The sequence below is a fragment of the Grampus griseus genome, assembly GCF_964374135.1.
Source record: "Grampus griseus genome assembly, chromosome: 4".
Classification (NCBI taxonomy): domain Eukaryota; kingdom Metazoa; phylum Chordata; class Mammalia; order Artiodactyla; family Delphinidae; genus Grampus; species Grampus griseus.
Window position 1 is genome coordinate 113,984,411 of NC_138997.1, and position 12,609 is coordinate 113,997,019.

Sequence of the window (12,609 nt, forward strand, 5' to 3'; positions counted from 1 at the left end):
GAAAAAAACTTAATCTCGGGAGAGTGGATGTTGGTGCCAGTATAGATAAGCAAGATTAGCCCTGAACTGACAAATGTTGACGCTGGCTGATGAGTATATATGGTCCATTATACTACTTTCTCTTACTTTGTATTTCTTTGAAATTATCTACCTAAAATGTTAAAAAATTCAAGTAGTTTTATTATGGGATATATATATATATATATAATGGGATATTGCTTTCTAGGACAGGATTGTGTTATAATATCTGTACAGTGTAATTTTCTCTAAAGATTCTGAAAATTTACATTTAACAAAATTATTGGCTTTTAAACCTAAGAATTTGGCTTAATGCATCTTTCACATGCAGGAACTAGTATATTTTAGCTTCTGGATATTGTAATGTAAAAGTATCGCTTGGGTTGCTTATTAGTGTAGTGTATAAAATGGAAAGGAAAAATTAATCCGAATTATGGAAATAAGAATAAAGATAAATTCCAAAAACAAAAGTACAAATCCAACTACTGAAATCCTATTTGTAATTCATTTGGTGCATTAAAGCACCAAGTATCATTAATTCACGGCAGCAACTAAAGGGAAGCTTCGCATTATTCTAGGACTACAACACACTTTATGTTTGGCATAATCATTCAGTAATTAGACATCGCTCCAGAAATACAACCTTGCAACATCCCATTCGGAATTCGACGCTTTTGAACAATTTCATTTCTAACAAACACAGAATGACTGTAGCATACTCAGGATTCCAAGATGGCAAAACGACTTGGGTAATGCAGTCCCAGGGCTTGCTTACCAGTTAACATGCTGGGACAGGCCAGAGATTCAACGATTTCATAAGCGAAGACAAACCACGCTGAGTTCTTGCTTTGGGTGTTACAGCTTCTCTTCTGAACATCAACAGGATGAGCCAACTCTTGGCAAAAATCATGAGGACGATAAAGTTTGCCTTTCAGCTTCCCTTATACTCCATTTCCCCCTTTCCTTTCCCAGGATTTAAGTCAGTGGGAAAAGTTCTCAATTCTTATTGAGATACTGTGTTTATCATAGAGAAATAATTCTTTTTCTTTTGCCCAGGATTATAATTCCCTACGGACAGGGAGCTTGAATGTCTATTTCCTTTAGGATTTAATATTAAGGGGGAAAACACCTCAAGATTAAAAAAAAAAAAAAAAGCCAAACCCAGGGTTCCTCTTCGGAGGAAGGGTGAGCGGGGTCAGTCCGGCCAGGCGCTGCCTTGGTCTCCGGAGGTCACCCCGCAGCTCTGGAACCCCGTCCCCGCACCGCACCGCCCGGCCCAGGCCCGCCGCGCTCCTGCCTCCGCCCCACGTGGGAGCGGGCCCAGCGCCATCTATCCTGGTCCACCCCTTTCGCCCCGAGGCGACAACAGGTCAGCCCGGGCCCGAGAACGCAGGGCTGGCTGGGAGGCTGCCGCCCCGCGCCCCGCCTCCGGCCTGGGCGCGCCGGGCTCCGCCTGCAGGGGACGCTGCGGCTCGCACAGTCAGCGCCTGCCGGGAGCGACCCGCGGGGTGGGAGTCCCGCGTCTCGGGGCTCGAGGCGGCGGCGGGGCAGGGCCGGGAGGGGTTCCGGCGCCCGCAGCGGCCGAGCTAGGCTCCAGGGCGGAGCGCGAGCACTCCAGCCACGGTCCCGGGTGACTCCGTCGGTGACGCCGGGCGCGTTCCTTCCTCTTCCTCTCGCCGCTCCGGCCCCGCCTTCCCTTCCCTTCCCTCCGCCCAACTACCCGAAGCGGAGCCGCGGCCGCCGCCCGCAGTGCCGTCATGTCGGCCCCCGCCGGGTCACCTCATCCGGCCGCCAGCTCCCGGATCCCGCCCAAGCTTGGCGGAGCCGCCGCCTCAGGAGCCGCCGCGCCCGCGGGCCCGGGCCCGGGGCCTCACCAGCAGAACGGTGAGGAGGGCGGCCGGGGCGGAGCGCGGGGCCTAGTGCTGGCGGGGCAGCCTGCGCGGCCGAATCGGGCGGGGCGGGAGGGAGGGCGGTGTGGGGGGGGGCGGCTGCCGGGGCGGGTTGGGGGGCGGCACGAGGCGGGGGTCGGCCCCGGGGGGTTTGGGGGGACTGGGGGGGAGGGGCGGCCCGGCGCGGGGGCCGGCCCAGGGAATCAGGGAGCAGGGCTGTCTCTGTAGTGTGACCCCGGGCCCGAAACCACGGGGACGAGTAGGGGCCATAGAAAAGGGGGAGACCAGACACCGCGTGAAATCCCTTTTATCCAGCCCGGGCGCAGGGGAGTTTCCACGGCGACCCCTTCGCCCAGATACCGGGCGAAAAGCCGAGGCCGCAGAGTGCGTGGTCCGTGGAAGGCTGGTGTAGCCATGGAGCTGGGAGGGTTGTGCCCTTCCTGTCTCAGGAAAATTGCTCTGATTTCTGAGGCCTGGCGAGCACGCTGCCTGGAAGGGAACTGAAGTTAGTGCCCAAGTTTGTAGACAAAGGGTGTAAAGATGCAACACAAGTGTAACTGTAACCCTGACCCAGTTCGGCCTCAAGATCTGTCATTGCTGCTGCGGCCGCTACTCGAGCGTTTGGAGTTTGCTGGTCGTGTTTGAAAGGGAGCAGGTGTCAAACGGATTTAAACGAATACTTTTAGATCTGGGTGTTTCCCCCCCCGCCCCCCCCAGCTTCACTTTCAAAAACACAAAAACGTGCCAGAGTTGGCCCTGTTTGAGGCAAGGCCTTCATACCGGCAGCAGCCAATGCACCGTGAAAGCGCTTTCATACTAAGGTCGCGGGCTTTGGGGATGCGCGAGTTTCAGCTGAAAAATGATCGGCTCTAGTATTCCCTCATCTTGAGATTTGGAATGTTCGTGGCTGGGGCCGGGGAGAGGGAGCCTCCCTTTATAGACGATAACATTTTAGATGAGAACTCTCGAAAGTGATGGACTGAATACTTAAGAAGAATATGTCTGGTTCTCTGTAAAAGAGAACAAGGTCTGCTGGTACTCTTTAAAAATGGTTGTTGGACTGACCTATTTTATCCAATCTGTGAAATGAAAACTTACTAGACTTTATAACCCAGTTCAGCCAGCATCTAAATTTTATAACTGATACTTTTCAAGCTTGCAGTTTATCGTTTATCCTGAGAACCAGAAGTTGAATTTTTTTCATAAGTCAAACGTGATGGCTTAGCCTTATCCTTTGGATCAGCCATACTTGTCAGTATTACGTGCTTTACTTTTACTGGTCATTGTTTACTCTGTGGGTTTTGAATGTGAGCAGTGTAGTAGGTTTTGTACTTCTGTCCTGAACATACATGAAGATATTATTTGTGAGCAGGTTTTGTTCTTGTAAACTTGATATAAATTCTTGTTTTTGTTTTGTTTTTAGAATAGCTTTGTGTGTGGAGGAACTAGAACATGATAATTTAGGAAGCGATCCCAAGTCTTTTAGAATATTTTAAATCCATGATTAATAGTGATCCAAGGATTGTGTCTTGATTTTCTGAGTATGCATTATTGTCTTAGTGTACAGTTTTTAGAGTGGCAAGTATTTACCTCAGCCTTAACAAATTTTGTGAACGCTCAAGGAATGGCAGGATATCAGTTGTGATCAGGCTGTTAAATATGTAAAAACAAATCAGTTAATACATTTAGAAGCCAAAAATAGATGATGCTTGATTTCTGCTGTTTATAATCGTTACTTTGACATAATTCATTTCAACATTTTTTGCATGCTTGCCAGTTGGGGACTCAAGGTTAGCCTAGTAGAAAAGACAGAATCCCTGCCTTTCTTGTAAATTGACGTGTATTTTGGTGACATTTGAGTTGGTTATGACCTTGAGGGATTTGACAGGGATGGATAGGAGAGGAGGGCTGTCTCAAGGACATGAACAGAAGTCTCAAAATTTAGAAACTAAGAGGCAGAAAGGGTGTTGGGTGAGAGGGAAAACCCAAGAATACCTAAAAGGGGCCAAGTTACAGAAAGGCCTTAAATGCTAAGGAATTTAGAAATTAAGATAAAGAACTAGAGTTAATTTTTGTTTGTTTTTGTAAAAGTAAGTAGCTTAAGTAGGTAAATAATAAGATCAAATCTGTTTTTGTTTTGTTTGTTAATCTTAGAAAAAAATAATTTTTGCTATATGGTATTTGGCACCCATAGATAACGATTAAGCAGCCATTCAGGTTTGTGGTTGATTCTTTAGCCCCACGTAAACTGGTTTGCCTTTTAATATATCTCTGGAATTCCAGCACGGTGAAAAGGAAATAGGTCAGAAGTATGAGTTTGAAGCATCACAGAAGACAGAGTTGTAAAACTGGAATGGTACTTAGAGATCACTTAGCTTAGTGGTTATCAAACATTTTTAAAAACAGATTTGTTTTCCTGCAGAGCCCTGCTATAGAAATCAGAAAAAAGCAGAGCTGTTGTGGTTAAAATAGAGGTGGAGGTCCAGGTGTTTTGGGAACACAGTCTGTAAAACACCTAGTTCACTTCTCTAATTGAACAGATCCAGAAAGTTTTGGGTGGGTGTTTTTCACCAATGCCCGTGTAAGCTTCTTGAGGGTAGCAGCCTGCCTCCTGTTCACTGCTGTGTATTCAGGGCCTAGAACAAGTTATAGTCTCATTAAACATTTGTTAAATGAAGTCTAATACAGTCTTCTAGTTCCAAGTCCAATCTCTCTCTATTAACAGACTCTAAGAAGTCTCTTATTAGAAACTTTGATATTGGAAAGGGTAGGGAGGCAGAAATCGGGCCTTCATTATTACTTTTCCTTATTTTCTATGTTTAATTGTTAACATGCTTTCCCCCATTTATTTGAAGATAGAATTTGACTTCTTTGAGTCTTTGAAATATTTCTTTTTAAACTTCCTTCCTTGAAGTTATATTTCTGTACTTTAGTTTTTCATTGAGCACGATGTGGGCGGTTTAGAATTATTTGTATTTTCATATGAAGTATTAGTTGAACATTTTTCAACTTTTACTCTGCCTTTTGAGAGTCCTTCCAAAACTGAGTCCTCAAACAAGGGGAGACTGAGTGAATAATATCCTGGTAATGATGGCATAACCCCATAATTTCCCCCAATCGACTCAAATTGAAAGAGGTCTTTTTAGAATTTTTTGGGGCGGTGGGACACCCAAATTTACCAGTAAAACACTGCTTTTTAATTCTACGTTTAGGAAGCAAGTGGTGCTCATTTTCAAATGAAAATGTGTTTTCTTCCTTCCATGTGCCTTTTCCAAGAATGATACTACTGGCAGTTTTATCATTTTAATTGTTAATAATGCAAGGAAGATGAGATAGTAATGGGAATTATGAGAATTCATTATGGAAGCTATAAATAAATATACCATTCACTCAGCAATACTGTCTGGTAGGTTATAGGAAACCCTTCAACTTTGAGAGCACATGCAAAATTTAAAATGATACAAATCTCCCTAGTGTGTCTGAAGTAAGTTTCTTTTGATCAGAGCAGTATTTGTGTCTCAGGTTTCTAGTCTTCCTTTCTAGCTAACCAGAAGCATCAAGTCCTCTCATGAAGATACTGCCATGGTATAACATAGCTTTCTGCACACATCATTTCCCCCCTAGGTTGATTAATAGATATCTCAAGGATCTTAAAAAATATATAAACAAGTGTCTTTTATCTGGGTTTAGTTTTTATTGTTGTTGCTGTATTGCTTTGGTTATTTTTATTGTATTTTCATTCCCATGCCACTCCCTCCCCCTCAGTTTCTGAGGTTACATCTGTACTGATTTTTGTAAATCACATTCATTGCTACTGATCCTAGTATTTCAGCTAACTTCCATCTTTCTGATTCATCTGTGAACCCTGAAGTATTTATTAGATGCTAAAGACGTTGAAATAGAACAGATTTTGAGCCAATCTTCAGCAGACTTTCCTAGAAATGAGAGTATCTTCACAGTCAGCACTGCGTGTTAGAGCAGATCATGTTATATTCAGCCCTGGGGAAGCCACTATTATTTCCAGTAGGCTAAGCATACTCAGAATTGTCAGAAAGTGTGGGCTAGTGAAAAGGCTGTAGGCTCTGTTACAGCCCAGGGTTTTGTGGAGAAAATTACTTAACATCTCTGGACTTCAGGGGATAATAATACCTCCCTCGTAGGGTTGTTGAGAAGATTACATTAAATGAGGTACTATTTTTAAAGTACCTGGTGCTTAGCAAAATGAGACGCTTAGCAAATGAGGGTCCCCTTCAAAATACCAGGATATAAATTCTTCATGTGGCAGATACCGCGTGAGTTTTCCTCATCACATTCCATGGCAGCATGCAGTAGGCACTCAATGGAGTAAGTGAACTTGTGTATTATTTTTTTACACTCCCTCCCACGAATCTGCTCTTGGAAGGTTTCCTCTAATAGGCCACTACCTCAGCTAGCTGGTTTGCGGGAAGAGGGGTTTCATCGGTTTTAAGTTTTCTAAAATTGTGTGCTGAAAGCTGCCTGTAAGAGGAACTGAGGAAAAAGCGGATGAAGTAGGGAGGGGGGAGGGACTAGTAAAATGCCTTGCCTAGGCAGTGGCCAGGTCCTAACTTGCTTGTTTTTCCTAGTATTTCTGTGAAATGGGCTTTGGAACCTGCAGTACCTGGCTTCTTCACTACTTCCCAACTATTTGAAACTGTATGTATTAGTGACCTTTCGTGTCCCTGTTTGTTTGTTTGTAAAATGACAATAGTGGTACTTCACAGGACTTGAGAGAATTATATAAGATTATATATAGGAAAGTAAAGTACCTGGCATGTAGTAGGTTTTCAAACAATATTGATTTTCTTTTGGCCCCTTCATTCTTAGCACTCATTATCGTGACATCCAAAGAGGACAACTGATGTAGTGGCAGGAATAACCTATACTTAGTGCAGTGAGATTTCATCCAAATGGTTGCATAGGCTGTGTCTGCCAGCAGTGACTGGAACAGTTACCTTTGTGGCTATTAGCCCTCCATCAGGAAGAATAATCCAGGGGAATCAGATGTCATTGAGACTCCCCAGTTTTTAAATCACTGGAGTTTCTAATTGCAGATTTCTTTAGAGGTGTATGTGTGTGTATACATTTTATGCTCACTAAAAATGTATTTTAGTAATATTATTGATACTTTATTGGTAGGGGTAGTATATTCAAACTATTTAGTAATCAGTACTGCATGTACTGACCACTGAATGGATACCAACCTTGCCCCTAGAGCAGAATTCAGACAGAGTGCAGTGTGCCAGGCATTAGTCCTTTAGCTGCTAAGTCGTGAGTGGCTGTGTGGCAAGGGGCCAGCATGGTGGGGCGCAGCAGAGAGTCAGGGTCAGGACTGTGGCTTTTGACCAGCTGGTTCAAGAGCATTTTAACAGTTTGATAAGGACGATTGTTAAAGTGCATACTGGCTGAGTATTGACGGACTTCTTGATTGCTCAGTGATGAATGAATTACCTTCTTAGATCTGATTCTCCTTCTCCCAATTAGTACGAATTGTATCTCAATAGGATAGAGGAGTTTGTACTCCGATGACCTTTCATTATCTTTTAAAGATAATGAAAACTTTTCATCTGACTTTTTTAAAAAGTTGGAAATTCAATTCAGGAAACGACTAATGAAACAAAAATACATTAAAAATGTTGCTTCTCTGTGGGATTGGTGGGGGGATGAGGAAACATTAAGAGCCTATGGTTTTTTGTATAGTGACTAGACTTTCCATAAAATACTTGATTTGTAAATTTTGATTTTCATGTCGAGTTTGCTTAAAGCAGGAATAGAATGAGTTTTCCTTTGGTGAGACTCTTATCTCTGAAAGGAGATTATGTCACTGAGGCAGATCTATCCCTTGGGTGGATCTTGTGATAATTTACTCTTGCTAAGGAGGGCATAGATGCTTATAGAAAATCAGGCTGTATCTAGTTTGTATATGATAATATCAGTCAGGCTGAACAGCTGAAACCTCTGCAGCTGTGATTAGAGTTGGGGAGATTATCCTGGATCTGGGCAGGCCTGATATAATTACAACCATCCTTATTAGAAACTGGAGGAGTCAGCCTGCAGAGAAAGTAATGTGACCATAGAGCAGAGGTTAGGATGTTGTGCTTTGAAGTTGGAGGAAGGGGCCATGAGCTCAGGAATGCAGGTGGTTACTAGAAGCTGAAAAAGGCAAAGAAATGGATTCTGTCCTCAGGCCTCGGAAGGAACCAGCTTTGCCCATGGTACCTTGATATTAGCCCAGTGAAACTGACTTTGGATTTCTGACTTCGAGAACTCTAAAAGAATAAATTTGTGTTATTTCAAGCCATTGAATTTGTATAATTTGTTATACTTGCAGTAGGAAACTCATACATCTGGTAAGAAGGGAAGAAAAAGTGGCAGTGTCAAAACACTTTAGATGTAATGAAATACAATAGGTTTTTACTTTCCTTTTGTTTCAAATGTTCTTATACTTGAACTACTACAGAGTAAAAAGTGTAGAATGCCAAGGTAAAAAAAAAGTCAGACTTGTATATTTGTTCTCATAGTAGCGTATAAATGACTTTACATAGTGGAAGCTATTAAGTTTTGAATTCTTTCTCTTTCAGTATCATATAGTTCTTGTTGATAATTGTGATGTGGTAAACGCCTAATACAGAAATATTTGAGGATTATTTATGGGGCTTAATTTTTTTCAAAATATAGTAATGGATTCCATGAGCCAGTCACTACCCTAAGCCTTAAGGATATGATAGAGCTGAGAGCAAACTAGGCCCAAGTTTTTCACTTACAGAGTGCACACTTAGAGTTCCATGTGGAAAGCGCTGTCCAAAATACTGTAGTACAACATTAAGCAGGCATCTGTTTGTAGGGTTAGAGAATGTCTTCTAGAGGAAGAGCTGAGCTGAGAACTGAAGAATGAGTAAGAGTTGGTCAGATGAAGGGAGTAGAGGGAGTTTTTGAAGTTTCCAGGTAGAGGGAAGAGACTGTGTGAACTGTCAGGGGTGAACAAGCATGACTTGAGAAAAATTTTCTATGGTAAGAGTGTGGAATAGTGATTTTCAGCCTTTTCACACTCATGGCTACTTTAGTGCCAGAGTTTTTGGTGACATTCTTTTTTTAAAATTTATTTTTATTTATTATTTGGCTGCGTGGGGTCTTTGTTGCTGCGCACGGGCTTTCTCTAGTTGCAGCGAGTGGAGGCTGCTCTTTGTTGCAGTGCACGGGCTTCTCATTAGGGTGGCTTCTTTTGTTGCGGAGCACGGGCTCTAGGCACGCAGGCTTCAGTAGTTGTGGCACGTGGGCTCAGTAGCTGTGGCTCGTGGGCTCTAGAGAGCAGGCTAAGTAGTTGTGGCGCACGGACTTAGTTGCTCCGCGGCATGTGGGATCTTCCCAGACCAGGGATCGAACCCATGTCCTCTGCATTGGCAGGCGGATTCTTAACCACTGCGTTTGGTGGCATTCTTGAAGGAATTAAGCTTTGAATACCTGTATTTTTAAAAAGCAAGTTTCAGAAAAATATCACATAATTTACTTGATCCTCTTCAGAAGTCTTTATATGGCAACTTAACTGTTGTATTCTGCCCTAATAAACCTCTTTGATGGCCTTTTGAGGCAAAGCTCCAGCATACAACCTTACCTGATGCTGTGCTGTGGCTCCTTTGCTTTTCTTGTGGCAAGTTATACCTCTTCCTACCAGGTCAGCATTCTGTGTCACTTCATCATAACAGTAGGCATTCTGAGTTGTAACAGAATTACATTTTATTTATTGATCAAAATTTGGCGGACCCACGTGAGGACCCGCAGTATATTAAGGTACACCTGTAGGAAATCATTGTGAGAAGGGGGAGTGGTAAGCAATGAGTTGGGAGAGGTAGGCAGGGGTCAGATCATGAAGGGTCTTTGCATTGGTTTTCTCTTTGCTGATGTAACAAATTGCCACAAACTCGTGGCTTAAAACAACATGAATTCATCTTCTGTAGGTTAGAAGTCTAACTGGGCTAAAATCAAGGTGTCATTAGGGCTGCATTCACTTCTAGAGGCTCTAGGCAAAGGCAAAGGTCTTTTTCAGCTTCTAGAGGCTACCCACATTCCTTAGCTTGTGGCCCACTCTTTCCATCTTCAAAGCCAGCAACATTGCATCTCTCAGAGGAGTCTTCTGTAGTCACATCTCCCTCTGACTCTCTTCTGCTTCCCTCTGCCACCTTTTTTTTTTTTTTTTTTGCGGTACGCGGGCCTCTCACTGTTGTGACCTCTCCCGTTGCGGAGCACAGGCTCCGGTCGCGCAGGCTCAGCGGCCATGGCTCACGGGCCCAGCCGCTCCACGGCATGTGGGATCTTCCCGGACTGGGGCACGAACCCATGTCCCCTGCATCGGCAGGCGGATTCTCAACCACTGCGCCACCAGGGAAGCCCCCTCTGCCACTTTTAAGGACTCTCATGATTACACTGAGCTCACCTGGATTATCTAGGATATTCTCCCTCTTCTAAGGTCAGCTGATTAACGACCCTAATGCTATCTGTAACCTTACCTCCCCTTTGCCATGTAACCTAGCATTTTCACAGGTTCCAGGGATTAGGAAATGGACATATGGGATGAAGGAGGGATTATTTTGTCTTCCACTATCTTACAGGCCATGTTAAAGAATTTGTATTTTTCCTTGATGGCAAGAAAAACCCTTAGAAAGCTTTAAACAAGGAAGTAACAATCAGATTTTTTTTTAGGAAAATCACTCTGGTGGCTATGTTTGGTGTAGTCATTTGTTTCAAAAATTTTGTCAATCAATTTAGTAGGTCGTTTCCAGCACTTTTTTCATTGATGGTTTAAAAACTTGTTATTTTGCAATAATTTTAGATTTGCGGAAGTGATACACTGTACGGAAAATGCAATAACCTTCACTTAGCTTCTTCTCAAGTCTTAACATCTTCCTCTCATGATTTACCATCTTATAAAACTATGGTACCTTTATCAAAACTAGGAAATTAACATTGGGGAAATACAGTTAACTAAACAACAGATTTTTATTTACATTTCACCAGTTTTTCCGCTATTTTTTTTTTTTCCATTCCTGGATCCAATCCAGGATATCATGTTGCATTTAGTTGTGTTGCCTTAGTCTCCTCTGGTCTATGACAATTTCTTAGTCTTTTTTTTTGTTTTTTAGGACTTTGACAGGACTGGTAAGTGATAGTTCCTCACTTTGGGTTTGCTGGTGCTTTCCTATGATTAGACTGGGGTTATGAGCTTTTTAGGAAGAATACCCAGAGGTTGAAGTGCCCTTATCGTGTCATATCAGGGGTTACATGATCTCAATTTGTTTTATTACTGGTCATGTTAACCTTGGGCACTTGATTGAAGAGATGTCTTAGTTTGGGCTACTATGACAAAATACCATAGACTAGGAGGCTTAAATCACAGACATTTATTTTCTCAGTTTTAGAGGCTGGCAGTTCAAGATCAGGGTGCCAGCATAGCTGTGTTCTGGTGAAGACCCTCTTCGTGGCTTGTAGACCTCCGTCTTCTCGCTGCTCGAATGGTTTTCTTCTTATAAGGATACTGATTCTTCATGAGGGTCCTACCCTCGTGACCTAATCTAAACCTAATTACTTCCCCAAAGCCCCACCTCTTAATACCTTCAAATTGGGCGTTAGGGCTTCATACGGATTTGGAGGGGGACACATTCAGGCCAGATTCCTCCACTGTAAAATTACTATTTTTTATTTTTTCCTGCTCTGTTGGGAGCAACTCATTTAACTCAAGCCTACATTCAACAGAAAGGGAATTATGTTCTACCTCCTGGAGCGAGATGTATCAAATAATTTGTGGGCATATGTTAAAATCACCACAGTAATTAATAAACATTCTTAGGGAGATACTTTGAAGTTACTATCCTGTCTCCGCTTAAAATTTCATGTACTAATTTTAGCATTCCTCATTCGCTCTTGCCTGTGGTTATTATTGCTGTGGAATTCTAATGGTGATTTTCTTTTTCCCTCATTCTTTCTACATATTCGGAATTTTTCTGTAAGGAAGACTTGCCCCCTTTTCTCTCCCATCTTAAAACTTATTCAGTCATTTATATTATTATGGTCTTAAGAATATTTATTTTATTCTTTGGATTATAAGCCAATACTATCATTATTTAAAATACTCAAATTGTTACAGCTTTGGCCATTGGGAGCTCTTTCAGTTTGGCTGTTGTGTCCTTTGGCCACCGTCCTTTTGTTTTTTGAGCACTTCCTTACTTTCTGGCATTAGCAGATGCTCCATCTTTTACTTGCTCTATGGCAGCACCAGAGCCTGCTCTTCGTCCAAGGAGCCCTGGTTCCTTTTGTTGGGACATGGTGTTAAGAAACCAAAAACTGGGTCTTGGATGTGCTCATTGCTACTGTGGTGTCACTGTTTCTAGGCTCTCTCAGCAGACAGAGCTAGGGGATATATATGTATACGAACCCAAGTATGTGAACCTATTTATATAATTATATCTGTTGCCTATTTATCTGTATGTGTATTACCTAAATATCCTTCTGTTAGGTTATCATACATTTGTAATAAAGTTAGACTGATTTGTCACAGTCTGCATTCCATCCTAGATTTTCTCAACATCTGGTTGATTTTTTACAAAAATTTGCATGTAGTAAATTTCATTCATTCTTTGTAGTGTACAGCTCTATGGGTTTTGATGAATGCATGTACTAGTCAAGTATCAAC

At 42.6% G+C, this 12,609-nt stretch overlaps 1 protein-coding gene across 4 annotated transcripts in view; it reads left to right on the plus strand.

Annotated features, from left to right (window-relative positions):
* Positions 1-1,775: 1,775 nt before the first annotated feature.
* SEC24B (SEC24 homolog B, COPII coat complex component) overlaps positions 1,776-12,609 on the plus strand; it is a gene marked incomplete at its 5' end in the record, with an annotated part of 93,778 nt that continues 82,944 nt past the window's right edge. For all 4 annotated transcript variants that reach the window (XM_082653040.1, XM_082653041.1, XM_082653038.1 and 1 more), the window contains one exon: positions 1,776-1,902. In XM_082653040.1, coding sequence (XP_082509166.1) covers positions 1,776-1,902 — 127 coding nt within the window. The remainder of the gene's footprint in view (positions 1,903-12,609) is intronic.